The sequence below is a fragment of the Phocoena phocoena genome, chromosome 20 (assembly GCF_963924675.1).
Source record: "Phocoena phocoena chromosome 20, mPhoPho1.1, whole genome shotgun sequence".
NCBI classification, from domain to species: domain Eukaryota; kingdom Metazoa; phylum Chordata; class Mammalia; order Artiodactyla; family Phocoenidae; genus Phocoena; species Phocoena phocoena.
Window position 1 is genome coordinate 46,972,147 of NC_089238.1, and position 13,761 is coordinate 46,985,907.

At 45.5% G+C, this 13,761-nt stretch overlaps 1 protein-coding gene across 1 annotated transcript in view; it reads left to right on the forward strand.

Annotated features, from left to right (window-relative positions):
- Positions 1-722: 722 nt before the first annotated feature.
- The window catches only part of ZNRF1 (zinc and ring finger 1), a 101,091-nt gene continuing 88,052 nt past the window's right edge, over positions 723-13,761 (forward strand). Inside the window, exon 1 of the mRNA XM_065899280.1 lies at positions 723-1,804. Within this exon, the coding sequence (XP_065755352.1) occupies positions 1,381-1,804 (424 nt within the window). The 5' untranslated portion in view covers positions 723-1,380. The remainder of the gene's footprint in view (positions 1,805-13,761) is intronic.

Sequence of the window (13,761 nt, forward strand, 5' to 3'; positions counted from 1 at the left end):
AACAAAACAGGGGTCTCGCCTTGGACTAGGGAGTTTCTAAAATCACTAGTTCTAGCTGTATTATTCCATTTCTATGTCTATATCTTTTCACTTTTTATCGTACATCTAATGATTTTCAGGATCACATTTTAGCTAAGAAATCTACCCATTTGCTTAAGCCCAAAATAGGAAGTTCTGATCTACTGTCAGAAAAATCTGGAGTCACAAGTGCCCCAGTGAAAAGTACCCCCGAAAAACTAAAAATCCCCCAAATGCTAAGCTTCCTGACTTTAGGGGTTCTAGGATGGGGAACCTCCGATAGAACGGACAGCACGTCCACCAGAGGGCGCTGTGGGGGCAAATTTGTGCCGGGAGGGGAGCTTGACCAGTGACCCTCAAAGCCAGGTAGGCGCCTACAGTAATTTTTATTCTTCCCTGCGTTTCCTTCCCACCCCTCGAACCATGGTCGCCCCTCCCCCCTATAGGTGGTTCCCCTCTGAATCATCAGCTACTTTCAGGGGCTGAAAGAGGGCTTTTTTGGAAAGACGCCTTGCTTCTGTTCCTGACGCCCCATGTCTCAGGCCACTCAGTTTCCAGGCGGGCTGGGTGGGTGGGTGGGACCTCTCGGGCGTCAGAGCCCGGCGCTGCAGGGGCCGCGAAGGGGTTAACCCGGCGGGGGGGGGGGGGGGGGGGGGAGGGGAGGGGGAGGGGGCGCGGGCGGCGCCTGCGCTCTGCTTCTCTCCATTGTCTCCACGGCGGCGAGGAGCGCCGGCGAGCGCAGCCCGGGACCGAGCAGGGCGGTGCGGCTGGCGGGGCAGGCGGCGGCGGCGGCGGCTGCGGCTGGAGCGAGAGCGCTACGCCACGCGACCGCGGCTTCCCGAGCTCCGCCTGGCTGCCCAGCGCCGCAGCCCGCCCGAGGCCTGGAGGGGTCCGGGTCGCCGTCCATGGTCGCAGCGTCCTGAGGCGGGGGACGCACCCGGCGCCCCCAGCCCTCCTCCGCCTCCTGCTGTCGGGCGGGCCGCCTCCTCGGGCTCCTCCCTGCGCCCGCCCGCCCGCTCGCTCGCCCGCCGCCTCCCTCCCTCCTTCCTTGCAGCTCCCCCGGCTTTCGGGGGCCCGGGGGCGGCCTGTGGCGCGCCGAGCCCGCGCCGGACTGCGCCTCTTTGGACCTTGAGGGGAAACATGCGTTTGGCTTGGATCGTTTTAAATTCTTAGTTTGGGATCCCCGCTCGCCTGCCTCTTCCGCCCGCGGGTTTTCTTTTTTTCTTTTTTTCCCTTTTTTCTTTCCCGGTCTCCTTTTTTGACTCCCTCCCCCTTTATGCTCGCCCAACCCTCCCCCCGCTGCTGAGAAGTGGGGGAGGGTCTCGGCCTCCAGGTTCCCGCCCCACCGGGGCCCGGGCGAGCATGGGGGGCAAGCAGAGCACGGCGGCCCGCTCCCGGGGCCCTTTCCCGGGGGTCTCCACCGATGACAGCGCCGTGCCCCCGCCGGGAGGGGCGCCCCACTTCGGGCACTACCGGGCGGGCGGCGGGGCCATGGGGCTGCGCAGCCGCTCGGTCAGTTCGGTGGCGGGCATGGGCATGGACCCCAGCACGGCCGGGGGGGTGCCCTTTGGCCTCTACACCCCCGCCTCCCGGGGGACCGGCGACTCCGAGAGGGCGCCCGGCGGCGGAGGGTCGGCGTCCGACTCCACCTATGCCCACGGCAATGGTTACCAGGAGACGGGCGGCGGTCACCATAGAGACGGGATGCTGTACCTGGGCTCCCGAGCCTCGCTGGCGGATGCTCTACCTCTGCACATCGCACCCAGGTGGTTCAGCTCGCACAGTGGTGAGTCCGCGGTTGGTGGAGGCCTCAGAGGGTGGAGTGCAAGCGAGGGCGCGCCGGGGCGCCCCACACCTTCGCGCGTGTGCGAAGATTTGGAGGTGGAGTGCGCAACCTGGATCTGTCTGCCTTCCCCTTGGTTTCCGAAGCCAAGGGATGAATGGGATACCCACCCTCTAGAAAAGAGGCTTTCTGAGAGGCTGCGGAGCCGGGCGTATTACGGCTTCAGGTGTTGGTTCACTTATGGATGCCTATTGAAGTCTCATTCACTGGCATCCCCATCCTCAGGTCTTGTCTGGCTTATCGCAAGTCGGCCTCGAAGCTTTCTTTCTGCAACTGCTGCATTGTGCTTGCCTCACCGGTAACAGAGAGAGAAGGATCCAATTTGACCAAGAGGTGTCTCCTAAACAAAGGGTGTGAAAAAATTGGGGCCAAGTGGTGTTTGGATTAGGGCTCTTGCTCTTGCTGGGAGAGACGGGTGCCCAGTTTTGCCACCCTGCTGGAAATCTGTTTGAATTGTTTAAAGTGGAGCGGCTGCTGTCATAGACAGGTGTGGCCTGCTGGATGGAGGGCCCAGCTGGGAGCCTCCCTGGGAGGCTTTGCAGGACCAGGGCTCTGGTTACCCGTGCTGCATGCAGTAGCCTTGGCTCAATGACTCTTGCATCCCTCCATCTTTTTTCTCCCCCTCCATGCTAAGTGCTTGGTCTTCTGGGTATTCTGCATCTTTTTTTAACCAAGAGGTGGCATTTTATTGCCTGACTGTTGGCACATGTCAGGGGGAAAGGAGGATTCAAAGAACCTGGATGAATTCATTTTGTGAACTTCTGGTGACAGGTCAGCGAAAAGCTGGAGGAGGATTTCCTAGGCTGTAACAGGCAGGGCAGAAAAGGCACTGCTCGGTGCTTCTGGAGGAAAACAGGTCTGTCTGCTTAGCTAACCTGAGAAGCCAGGTTAGGCTTCTAGAAAATTGGTCAGAAGGGGTGTGGGGCCGCTATTTGCTAATTGACAAGTTGCAGTGAAGAAGTTAACATATTCATACTCCTTTGGGAGACTTCAGAAAATTTAGATATTGTGTAGAAAAAAGATTGCTTTATGGAGGATTTATTTGTTGGATCACTGTTCTAGCTATTGTGAAATAGGGTAGACTTTTTGTATCTCTATTTCTGTAAACAGTCTTAATCTTTTTTTCAGTTCTTTAAAATAATTGTGAAATCATTTTTAGGGAGAATTAGTGACTAATTTAGGGTAACATTTGGAAGTGGCTTTCAATTGCTAGGATGGAATTTTTTTTTTTTTTTTTTTTTGCTAGGATGGAATTTTAATCCCTGAACAGACCTCTAGATATCATTGGAGCTTCTCTGACCTGCATGCATTCAACTCTGCCCTGAATGAGATGCAAGGCATGACTACCTTTGGTACTTTTAGACATTTGATCAGCTTTAGACATCTTTTTTTTTAAACATCTTTATTAGAGTATAATTGCTTTACAATGGTGTGTCAGTTTCTGCTCTATAACAAAGTGAATCAGTTATACATATACATATGTCCCCATATCTCTTCTCTCTTGCATCTCCCTCCCTTAGACATCTTGAACTTAATAATATTTCTTATAAAATTTGATCCAGAAGGAGTCAGGTGTATTTTTGAGATGATTGTAGTTAAGTTTTTGAAAGAACTGTCATTAGTGTCTGATTTTAAGCTGAAGAGTACTGTAAGGAGGTTCTCAAAAAGCACAAGTAGAAATTTTGTGTTGCAAAAATGTAATCTTATAGAGGTTTCTCTGGAGAAGGAGTTCCCTTGCTGAAATTTCTTGTCTGTCTCTTACTAGAAATGTCTTTTTCCTTATTCCACTACCAAGTTCCATGCTGGAGCTATGAGCTTAAAATTGGATTCCAAAACAGACTCCTCAGCTATAAAACCTCAAGTTTTTAAAATCTAGTTGTAGTGAGGTTAGGAAGAGCCACTGAACCAGGGACTACAGGAAAAGTTGGAGCATATTAATCCCTTGAGGGATTAATATTAAAATGGGGGGGCGCTGTTAATATTTTGGGTAATATAGTTGTTATAGGACCATCCTGTCCTATTGCAGGACATTGAACATACCTGGCCCTGCCCACTCAATACTCCCACAAATTTCAAAGTGCTCTTGGTGGGGGCGGGGTATCGCCTGATTGAGAACCACCTCCTTAGGGATTTGTTGTTTTATTCAAATAAAGTAATTAGTTTTTCCTGTGCAGCTCATTTGAGAGGAACTTTGATATTTCCGCTCTTCTGCAATGGTGGTTCTATCTCACCTTCTGCAACAGGCCACAGGCTCTTCCTTCCAGGACATCCCCTTCCTCTCTTGTTTGTTGCTGTAAGAAGAGAAATTTTGGAGCCTTGGGGAAGGTCCCAGCAGTTTTCACTCTTGTGTCTTACGAGTAGAAGAGGATTTCAGTGCACAGTTGACTAGATGCCTGGAAGTCGATGTGATGTCGTTGCTTGTGTTTTCAAGGTGCTTTTGGAACTCTTCATAGGCGCAGAAAACAGCTGTCAGTGAAATAAGTGGGGAAGTTCAGTGAGCTAGAGGCTTCCTCAAAAGGCACGAGCTGATGTTATGTCAAGAGGTAGAATACTGGGGCCTCAGCTTCTCCTTGGAGAAGCTGTGACCTTGGACGAGACACCTCACCTCTCTTGAGCCTTGTCTTTGTTATTTTTTAAATACAAATACAGCCAGCCTGTAAAATTTAAAATACAAATACAGCCAGCCTGTAAAAGTTGCTGCCCAAATGCTGCGAGGATACACATGGTCACATTTGCCTTCTCTGGGCTGTGACCCTTGCACGCCCTATTTCCTTTGCCTGGAATGCTTTTCCTTCCATTCCGCCCAGGGATAGCCTTTTATGATCCCTTAGGGCTCAACTTAAATTTCTCCTTAGAGACCACTCTTAAAAATTGGTTCCCTCCTGTCAGTCTCTCCAGTCACTCGCCTGTTACCTTAATAGCACTTAACACATTGTATTTATCCATTTACTCTTTCTGTTTTAAGTTGACTAAATTTTAAGCTCCATGAGAGGAAGACTGTGCCTCTTGACCACTGTTGTAACTCCTGCACTCCATGTGCCAGGCACATATATTTGTTGAGTGAATGAATTAGAGTGCCGTATGTTCATCGGCTCATTTAATCATCACTATAACTCTAGGAGGTAAAATGTTTTAATTCCCATTTTACAGGTGAAGAAACTGAGGTGTAAAGGGAGGTTAAGGAACCTACACAAGGCCAGATAGCTAATAGGTGGCAGAGTTGGGATTGAAATGCAGCTCTGCCAGCATCAGAATCCACCTGGTCTCTTAGCCATTACCCTCTACTGCCTCTCAACCTAAAACATGAGGAAGCTGGATAGCGTCATGGAAATTGCACTGCTTGCGTGTCAGAGGGCTAGGCTCCTCCCCCGGTTGGGCTGCTAGTTAACTGCCTGTCTTGTGACCTTATGCAAGTGAGTCATTTAGCCTCAGAGTCACCATTTCTCCACCTGTAAGATGGAGATAATACCTGTTCTGCTTACCTTGCCGGGTCGCTGTTGTGGTCTCATGAGATGGTGTTTACAAAAGCCAAATAACATAGAAATGGGAAGTGGTGTTCTTACAGGGACACTTCTAGAGTTCTCTGCCTTCTTTCATCTCTTCAGAAGTTGCTGGACAGAGAGATTTAGGATCGTGTGAACTCTTTCCCCGAAATGGAAGCTAGTGTTCTCTACTGAAATCTGACCTGTATTGTGGGGGCCGTCCATAATAAGAATGCCACTTGAGAAGAGCTGCTTTATAGAATCCGAGTAGAGTCCCTTCTTTTCCACATAAAATGCGTTTTGCTATAAGGTGTTTAACTCCTAATGGTTGGGTGGTATTCTGGAGGTCTGGTCATCCATTTGTAGTCCTGGTTATCTCAGAATACAGATTTCTAGATGTGGGGGAAAAAATATAGAGGCTCCACCGTGTTGGAAGGAAGAGGTTGCCTGTTTCCTGGGCCCTAATATAAAATGGCTGGTCATTGAGGTCTCCCTCCAACTTCTCAGCCAGATGCGTGTGTACACGTGCATGTGCAGAAAACGAAACTGTTCTCTGTTGTTACCAAGCCATCAACAGGGGCTGATAGATGGTGACTTTTTGGTAAGTCTTTGAACGTGCCAGCAGGATATCTCATGGGTTCTACTTTGCTGCCACTCTAGGGTTCTCAAGTGATTTAATTTTCTCTGTTCTTAAATAATTAGGGAGAGTTGCCAATTCCATCGGAGTGGATCAGAAAGCCTCTTTGTGCCTCACTATCGGTGTGCTAGATGTAATGGTTCTTTCCATCGTTTCTGGAAAAGGAAAAGCATTCTGTGGCCTCCAAAGAGCATGATGGGTCCCTGCCCTGCAGAAGTCTTATTCTTAATGAAGACTGGGTTTTCTTGGAAGACTTTTTAAAAAGCAGAGTTTTTTAGCTATTACCATGAGGGCTTATTTTCTATAAAAGAAAAAAACAGTTCCCTTGAGGAGAAGATTGTTTCTTGAAGGTCACAGTTAATTCTCCCTCACTGGGGTTTGAAAGGTGTTGCAAGAAACAGTGGTTTCACTCTTAAAGTGTGTGTTTTATGGGATGTGTACATTTTGCCATTCAACAAAGACACACCCCAACTAGGTCACGAGGAATACTCTCTGAGCCAAGCCACTCTTTACCAGAAATGCAACTCCAGTTCCTTTTGGGGAAAGGAACATGCTTTGTATTTGACAGATGTGAGATTCAATCCAAGCTTATTGGGCACCTACATTTTAGCAAACCCAATTTTAAAACTAAACTTCAATTTTGACAGTTTCAAAATTGGAAAAAAGTCATAGGGAAGTGGGGGTAACTTAAGCTCTTGGTTTTGCTCTTACTAACCCTTAAGTAGGGGGTGTTTTTAATGACTGGGTCACTGAGGCTGAGGTACCAAAATCTTGAAGTTAGTCCAAAACCTAAATGCTATTCCCCATCTTTTAGAATGGTGGATGTGTACACATTTCCATTTGTTTCTTTTCCAAGCTTTGCCACGGCCTTGTCTCAGTCAGATGGTTCCTAGTGATTACGGTGGGTGTAGGCTTGAGTATGAGAATGGACTTCTTACAGGCCTGGCAGTTTTCACCTCTGAATCTTATTTCCTCATAAGAATACAGGTTTATCCTTGAAACCAACAGTCGGGTTCCTGATTTTGATAGGCTAAATGGATGAGGGGTGCATAACCTGAAGACCAACCCTCAAGTGCAAAGCAAATAAAGAACCAGGTTTAATCTGAAAGCTGCAGCTGGGGTACTCTGTAGGCTGATGAGACTGTTTACCTTGAGATCTCCCTCGAGTTGTTGGAATTGAGAGTACAGCCTTCCTCTGTTGGGAGTAAAGAGGAAGGAGGAATTCGCTGTGCCCCGTAAAGTAAGAGGAGGCATGGCAAGAATTTATGGTGCACTCCCGGATCTGTAAGGAGAAGGAGGCAGATGGAGACAAGAGCTGTCCTGATCTCTGTGAATGGTTCAAAGGGTTTTCAAGTTTGACTCTGTCCAGTCTTCTCTAGGGTCTCATTAACAATGCGGAGGACAGGACCCCACTCCCAGAGTTCAGTAGAATCTGAATTTGTAACAAATGATTCTACAAATGTAGTCAGAGTACCGTCTATATCTGAAGTGCACCCCTACCACGGATTTAACTTTTCTCTCCATAAACAGAGAGAAAGAACTCTGGATTCTTTTCTCATGCATTCATTAGCATCACTTTCAGTATCACTAAACTAGTCAGATATTTCCCAGGCAGAATACATACAAATCTTCTTTTCTATTGCTCCCAGAGGGTAGATCCACCCAGCAAGACCATTGTTCATTCTTTGGCTGTTTTCTTTTACATGGTACTAAGCATTTTTCTCCTACAGATAGGCCTGAGCCAATCTGCCTTGGTCCTGAGTTGCTCTGAACAGAAGGTAGTTGTGGCAGTGACCCCGATCCTTGTGCTACAGAAGGGCTTCCTGAGTTACATCCTCTTTCTTATATCCCCAGCTAGACAAGTACAAGATCTCAGGATGAATCCAGACTTTAATGTGGACAAAATACCCTTTTTTTTTTTTTTTTTTAGCTGACTGAAAGTATGAGACTTTGTGTGTGTAGATCTGTTGAGCTAAGATATTCATTTATTCAACTGAGATTGAGTGCTTCCAGTATACCCGGACCTGTGCTAGGTGCTGGGAATGTATATTTATTATGAAGGTGATTGGCATTACTTTGTTCTTTCTAAGAATTTTTGCTTCCCTCCTCCTTTAAGAGAAAGTCTGAATATTGCAGCTTGTGGAAGATTTTACCTTCTTCATCAGTTCCTCTGTTGAATAAACAAATTCAGGCGCTTGTCCACGAGGCTGCTACACGGATGATCTCCTCTACTCTTCACTCACGTTATTCCTTGTTAACTAAATCCTCTATCTGGGCTGGGGCAGGTGATCTTTTCTTTGTGGTTCCAGTCAAGTGCCTGGTAAGAAGAAATTCCTCATATGTGCCAATATTATCTTCTCAATGAAAATATCAAAAGAAAAACTGTTTTTTCATTATCTTTGACTTCAGTATCTTTGTCATCCCTAGAGCCACTTTTCTTTCTGGTCACTGAACACTGTTTTCTAGAAGCCTGATCCACCGCCTTTTAAACCCATCTCTCTAAAATTTATCCCAGGCCAAAATGTACATAAGGAAATGTAAGAGTTTTCCTCCTTGGTCTTGTGTTTGTCTCTGAGCTCCACGACATTGACACTTTAGTGCTGTTTTAAGTAATTTTTAAAGCCTTGTTTATGATAGGCAGCAGTAGTGACTGAAATGTCATTTCCCCCCTGGAATAATTATTAAATCTGCGTTATAGTTGAGTATTTTTTTTTCATTTTAACATCTTTATTGAAGTATAATTGCTTTACAATGGTATGTTAGTTTCAGCTTCACAACAAAATGAATCAGTTATATATATACATATGTTCCCATATCTCTTCCCGCTTGCGTCTCCCTCCCTCCCACCCTCCGTATCCCACCCCTCCAGGCGGTCACAAAGCACCGAGCTGATCTCCCTGTGCTATGCGGCTGCTTCCCACTAGCTATCTACCTTACGTTTGGTAGTGTATATATGTCCATGCCTCTCTCTCGCTTTGTCACAGTTTACCCTTCCCCCTCCCCATAGCCTCAAGTCCATTCTCTAGTAAGTCTGTGTCTTTATTCCTGTTTCACCCCTAGGTTTTTCATGACATTTTTTTTCTTAAATTCCATATATATGTGTTAGCATACGGTATTTGTCTCTCTCTTTCTGACTTACTTCACTCTGTATGACAGACTCTAGGTCTATCCACCTCATTACAAATAGCTCAATTTCGTTTCTTTTTATGGCTGAGTAATATTCCATTGTATATATGTGCCACATCTTCTTTATCCATTCATCCGATGATGGACACTTAGGTTGTTTCCATCTCCGGGCTATTGTAAATAGAGCTGCAATGAACATTTTGGTACATGACTCTTTTTGAATTATGGTTTTCTCAGGGTATATGCCCAGTAGTGGGATTGCTGGGTCATATGGTAGTTCTATTTGTAGTTTTTTAAGGAACCTCCATACTGTTCTCCACAGTGGCTGTATCACTTTACATTCCCACCAACAGTGTAAGAGGGTTCCCTTTTCTCCACACCCTCTCCAGCATTTATTGTTTCTAGATTTTTTGATGATGGCCATTTCTTACTGGTGTGAGATGATATCTCATTGTAGTTTTGATTTGCATTTCTCTAATGATTAGTGATGTTGAGCATTCTTTCATGTGTTTGTTGGCAGTCTGTATATCTTCTTTGGAGAAATGTCTATTTAGGTCTTCTGCCCATTTTTGGATTGGGTTGTTTGTTTTTTTGTTATTAAGCTGCATGAGCTGCTTATAAATTTTGGAGATTAATCCTTTGTCAGTTGCTTCATTTGCAAATATTTTCTGAGGGTTGTCTTTTGGTCTTGTTTATGGTTTCCTTTGTTGCGCAAAAGCTTTTAAGTTTCATTAGGTCCCATTTGTTTATTTTTGTATTTATTTCCATTTCTCTAGGAGGTGGGTCAAAAAGGACCTTGCTGTGATTTATGTCATAGAGTATCCTACCTATGTTTTCTTCTAAGAGTTTGATAGTTTCTGGCCTTACATTTAGGTCTTTAATCCATTTTGAGCTTATTTTTGTGTATGGTGTTAGGGAGTGATCTAATCTCATACTTTTACATGTAGCTGTCCAGTTTTCCCAGCACCACTTATTGAAGAGGCTGTCCTTTCTCCACTGTACATTCCTGCCTCCTTTATCAAAGATAAGGTGACCGTATGTGCGTGGGTTTATCTCTGAGCTTTCTATCGTGTTCCATTGATCTATATTTCTGTTTTTGTGCCAGTACCATACTGTCTTGATTACTGTAGCTTTGTAGTATAGTCTGAAGTCAGGGAGCCTGATTCTTCCAGCTCCATTTTTCTTTCTCAAGATTGCTTTGGCTATTCGGGGTCTTTTGTGTTTCCATACAAATTGTGAAATTTTTTGTTCTAGTTCTGTGAAAAATACCAGTGGTAGTTTGATAGGGATTGCATTGAATCTGTAGATGGCTCTGGGCAGTATAGTCATTGTCACAATGTTGATTCTTCCAATCCAAGAACATGGTATATCTCTCCATCTATTTGTATCATCTTTAATTTCTTTCATCAGTGTCTTATAATTTTCTGCATACAGGTCTTTTGTCTCCTTAGGTAGGTTTATTCCTAGATATTTTATTCTTTTTGTTGCAATGGTAAATGGGAGTGTTTTTTTGATTTCACGTTCAGATTTTTCATCCCTAGTGTATAGGAATGCCAGAGATTTCTGTGCATTAATTTTGTATCCTGCTACTTTACCAAATTCATTGATTAGCTCTAGTAGTTTTCTGGTATCATCTTTAGGATTCTCTATGTATAGTATCATGTCATCTGCAAAGAGTGACAGCTTTACTTCTTCTTTTCCAATTTGGATTCCTTTTATTTCCTTTTCTTCTCTGATTGCTGTGGCTAAAACTTCCAAAGCTATGTTGAATAAGAGTGGTGAGAGTGGGCAACCCTGTCTTGTTCCTGATCTTAGTGGAAATGCTTTCAGTTTTTCACCATTGAGGATGATGTTGGCTGTGGGTTTGTCATATATGGCCTTTATTATGTTGAGGAAAGTTCCCTCTATGCCTACTTTCTGCAGGGTTTTTATCATAAATGGGTGTTGAATTTTGTCAAAAGCTTTCTCTGCATCTATTGAGATGATCATATGGTTTTTCTCCTTCAATTTGTTAATATGGTGTATCATGTTGATTGATTTGCGTATATTGAAGAATAGTTGAGTATTTTTTTGCCCAAAGTACAGAATGTAGGGAAATGTTCCATGCTGAAAGACTTTATGCAGACTTTGGCTGTAAGGTGATACCTTACTCTCTGAAGGATAATCTTGGAGAAACCCCTCGTTACATTTCGGCATATGTGGTCCTTTTGGTCTTGGTGAATTAGACTCGGCATAGCATGGCTCCAGCTTGCTGGTTGGTAGTACTTTCAGCCCTCTACAAAGTGTAATTGAATAAGCCATGCTTCAAAAGGAGTTGTTCTGAAATGAGCCACCTCTGTATTGTACAGTATCTTTTAAGGTCAAAGTTGATTTATTATGTGTGGGAGAAACTTAAATCTAGAGTCAATCCAGATGATCTGAGACAGAGGTAGGAGGAGAATGCAGGACTGAGACTCCAAGACTCCGGCCAGCTTGGTCATTTTGCCCATATTTCTCCAGTCTCTGGAGATCTTTTCATTTGTTTCCCTCTCAAATACCACGCCCCCCGCCCCCCCGCACTGAGAAGGTGCTTTTCCTTAGAGAAAAACTAAGAAATATTAAGACTCTTTTATCTTGATGCCTGCTTAAGTACTCCAGGAATCCTACAGGGATTTGAGGGAGCCCTTGGGATTCCAGCCTAAACCAATGAAGTACTTGGTCTACCATAAGTACAAGTGAGCTTTCTGTAATATTGGTCTTTTCTCTTTAGATCATACACACTTTTTTTTTTTTTTTTTTTTTTTTTTTGCGGTACGCGGGCCTCTCACTGTTGTGGCCTCTCCCGTTGCGGAGCACAAGCTCCGGACGCGCAGGCCCAGTGGCCATGGCTCACGGGCCCAGCCGCTCCGCGGCATGTGGGATCTTCCCGGACCGGGGCACGAACCCATGTCCCCTACACCGGCAGGCAGACTCCCAACCACTGAAGCCCCCATACACACTTTTAATGCCCCCAGAGGCACAGCACCATCTGAGTCAGCTTTTCAAAGAAACTTTGTGGTAACACTGCCCACTACTGTGATAAGCATTATGAAGTACGACACGTATTATTAGATTTCCTCAATCCTGGTCAGAAATGGCTAAAACATTCAAAACCATTGCAGCCAGCCCTGGCGAACTCTGGTAAGTCCAAGGCCTATGCCCAGGGCTGGCTTGCAAGTTAGCTGCCTTCCATCTTAATATCTGATGAGCCCAGTCTTGTTGGCTGAGTTTAATGCATCCATTTCCTACCTCCTCTGAGCCCAGAGGCCAAATGCAATGTAAAAGGATAGTGAATCTAAGCATCTCCAGCATCTTGAGGTATAGGAATCTCCTATGAAGTGACAGACCTTTGAGAAATAGTATTATGAGCTGTTCTGTTTTTGCTGTGACTTTGGAAAACCTTTGGATTCTTCTACTGAACATTTGTTTGAAAAAAAAAATCTTTTTAATGAAACAGTGGAGTCAGAAAGCAGCCGCTCCTTCTCATAATAGCATTTCTCACCAGGGGAATTTTTGGTAGCTTTTGGAGGAGGGTTTTGAGTAGGTTGTGGAAGATAAATCCCTCGGTTGAACATAACCAAAGGCTGCCATATCAGAACTCTGGTGCTTTCCGTGCTGACAGCAAGCCCTGAATTCAAAGTGCAGGACAGCAGAATAGAATAGGGAGGGCTGTGCTCAGTGAACTGTTGCAGTAGCATGACCAACGAGACTGGAGTTTCAGCATTCAAAGTCAGTTCATTAAAACACTATTGTAGTGTAAAAGGATCATGAAATGGAGGCCCTGGGTCAGAGGGCCCAAGGCCATTTACAAGAACAACATCATATTTCTGGATTAAGGGATGGCTGCAGGCCTAAAGATGAGAATATAAGAGCCACGAGTGTGCTTCCTTTTTCCATATTGTGAAATGGTGGCATGGTGCTTGGCACTGACTGTGGGACTACCTCACATAGAGAGGATTCTACAGAGTCTGTGCTCTGAAGAATTTAGGTCTAATAAAGCACTTAGAATGACACCCAAAGTGAACAGTTCACCCAGTGTCTTTATAGGATGGTGAAAAGGGCATGCTGGAGATACTTAGAGTTTAGAACAAGCCAGGATTATAATACCAACATCCAAAATGCCTGTCCCCTGGGTTTCCCTGGTGGCTCAGTGGTTAAGAATCTATCTGCCTGCCAATGCAGGGGAACACGGGTTCGAGCCCTGGCCTGGGAAGATCCCACATGCTGCAGAGCAACTAACCCCGTGAGCCACAGCTCCTGAGCCTGAGTGCCACAACTACTGAAGCCCGCCCGCCTGGAGCCAGTGCTCTGCAACAAGAGAATCCACTGCAGTGAGAAGGCTGCACACTGCAACGAAAAGTAGCCCCCGCTCACCGCAACTAGAGAGAGCCCGCATGCAGCAATGAAGACCCAATGCAGCCAAAAAAAAAGCCTGTCCTCAGCCTCTCTGCCCGCCGGAAACTGAGTTTTCACTGTTTCCAACTTCAGTGACTTAAGTACTTCTTAGGTCCTCATGTCTGAGCCACGTCTTACGTAAGCTACAGACAGAGGAAAGTCTAAAAGGTTATTACAACTGTTGAGATTTGCTTTCCTTTGGAAAGTCATAGTTGTGTCCATTCCGTGTTTTCCTGGCTTTG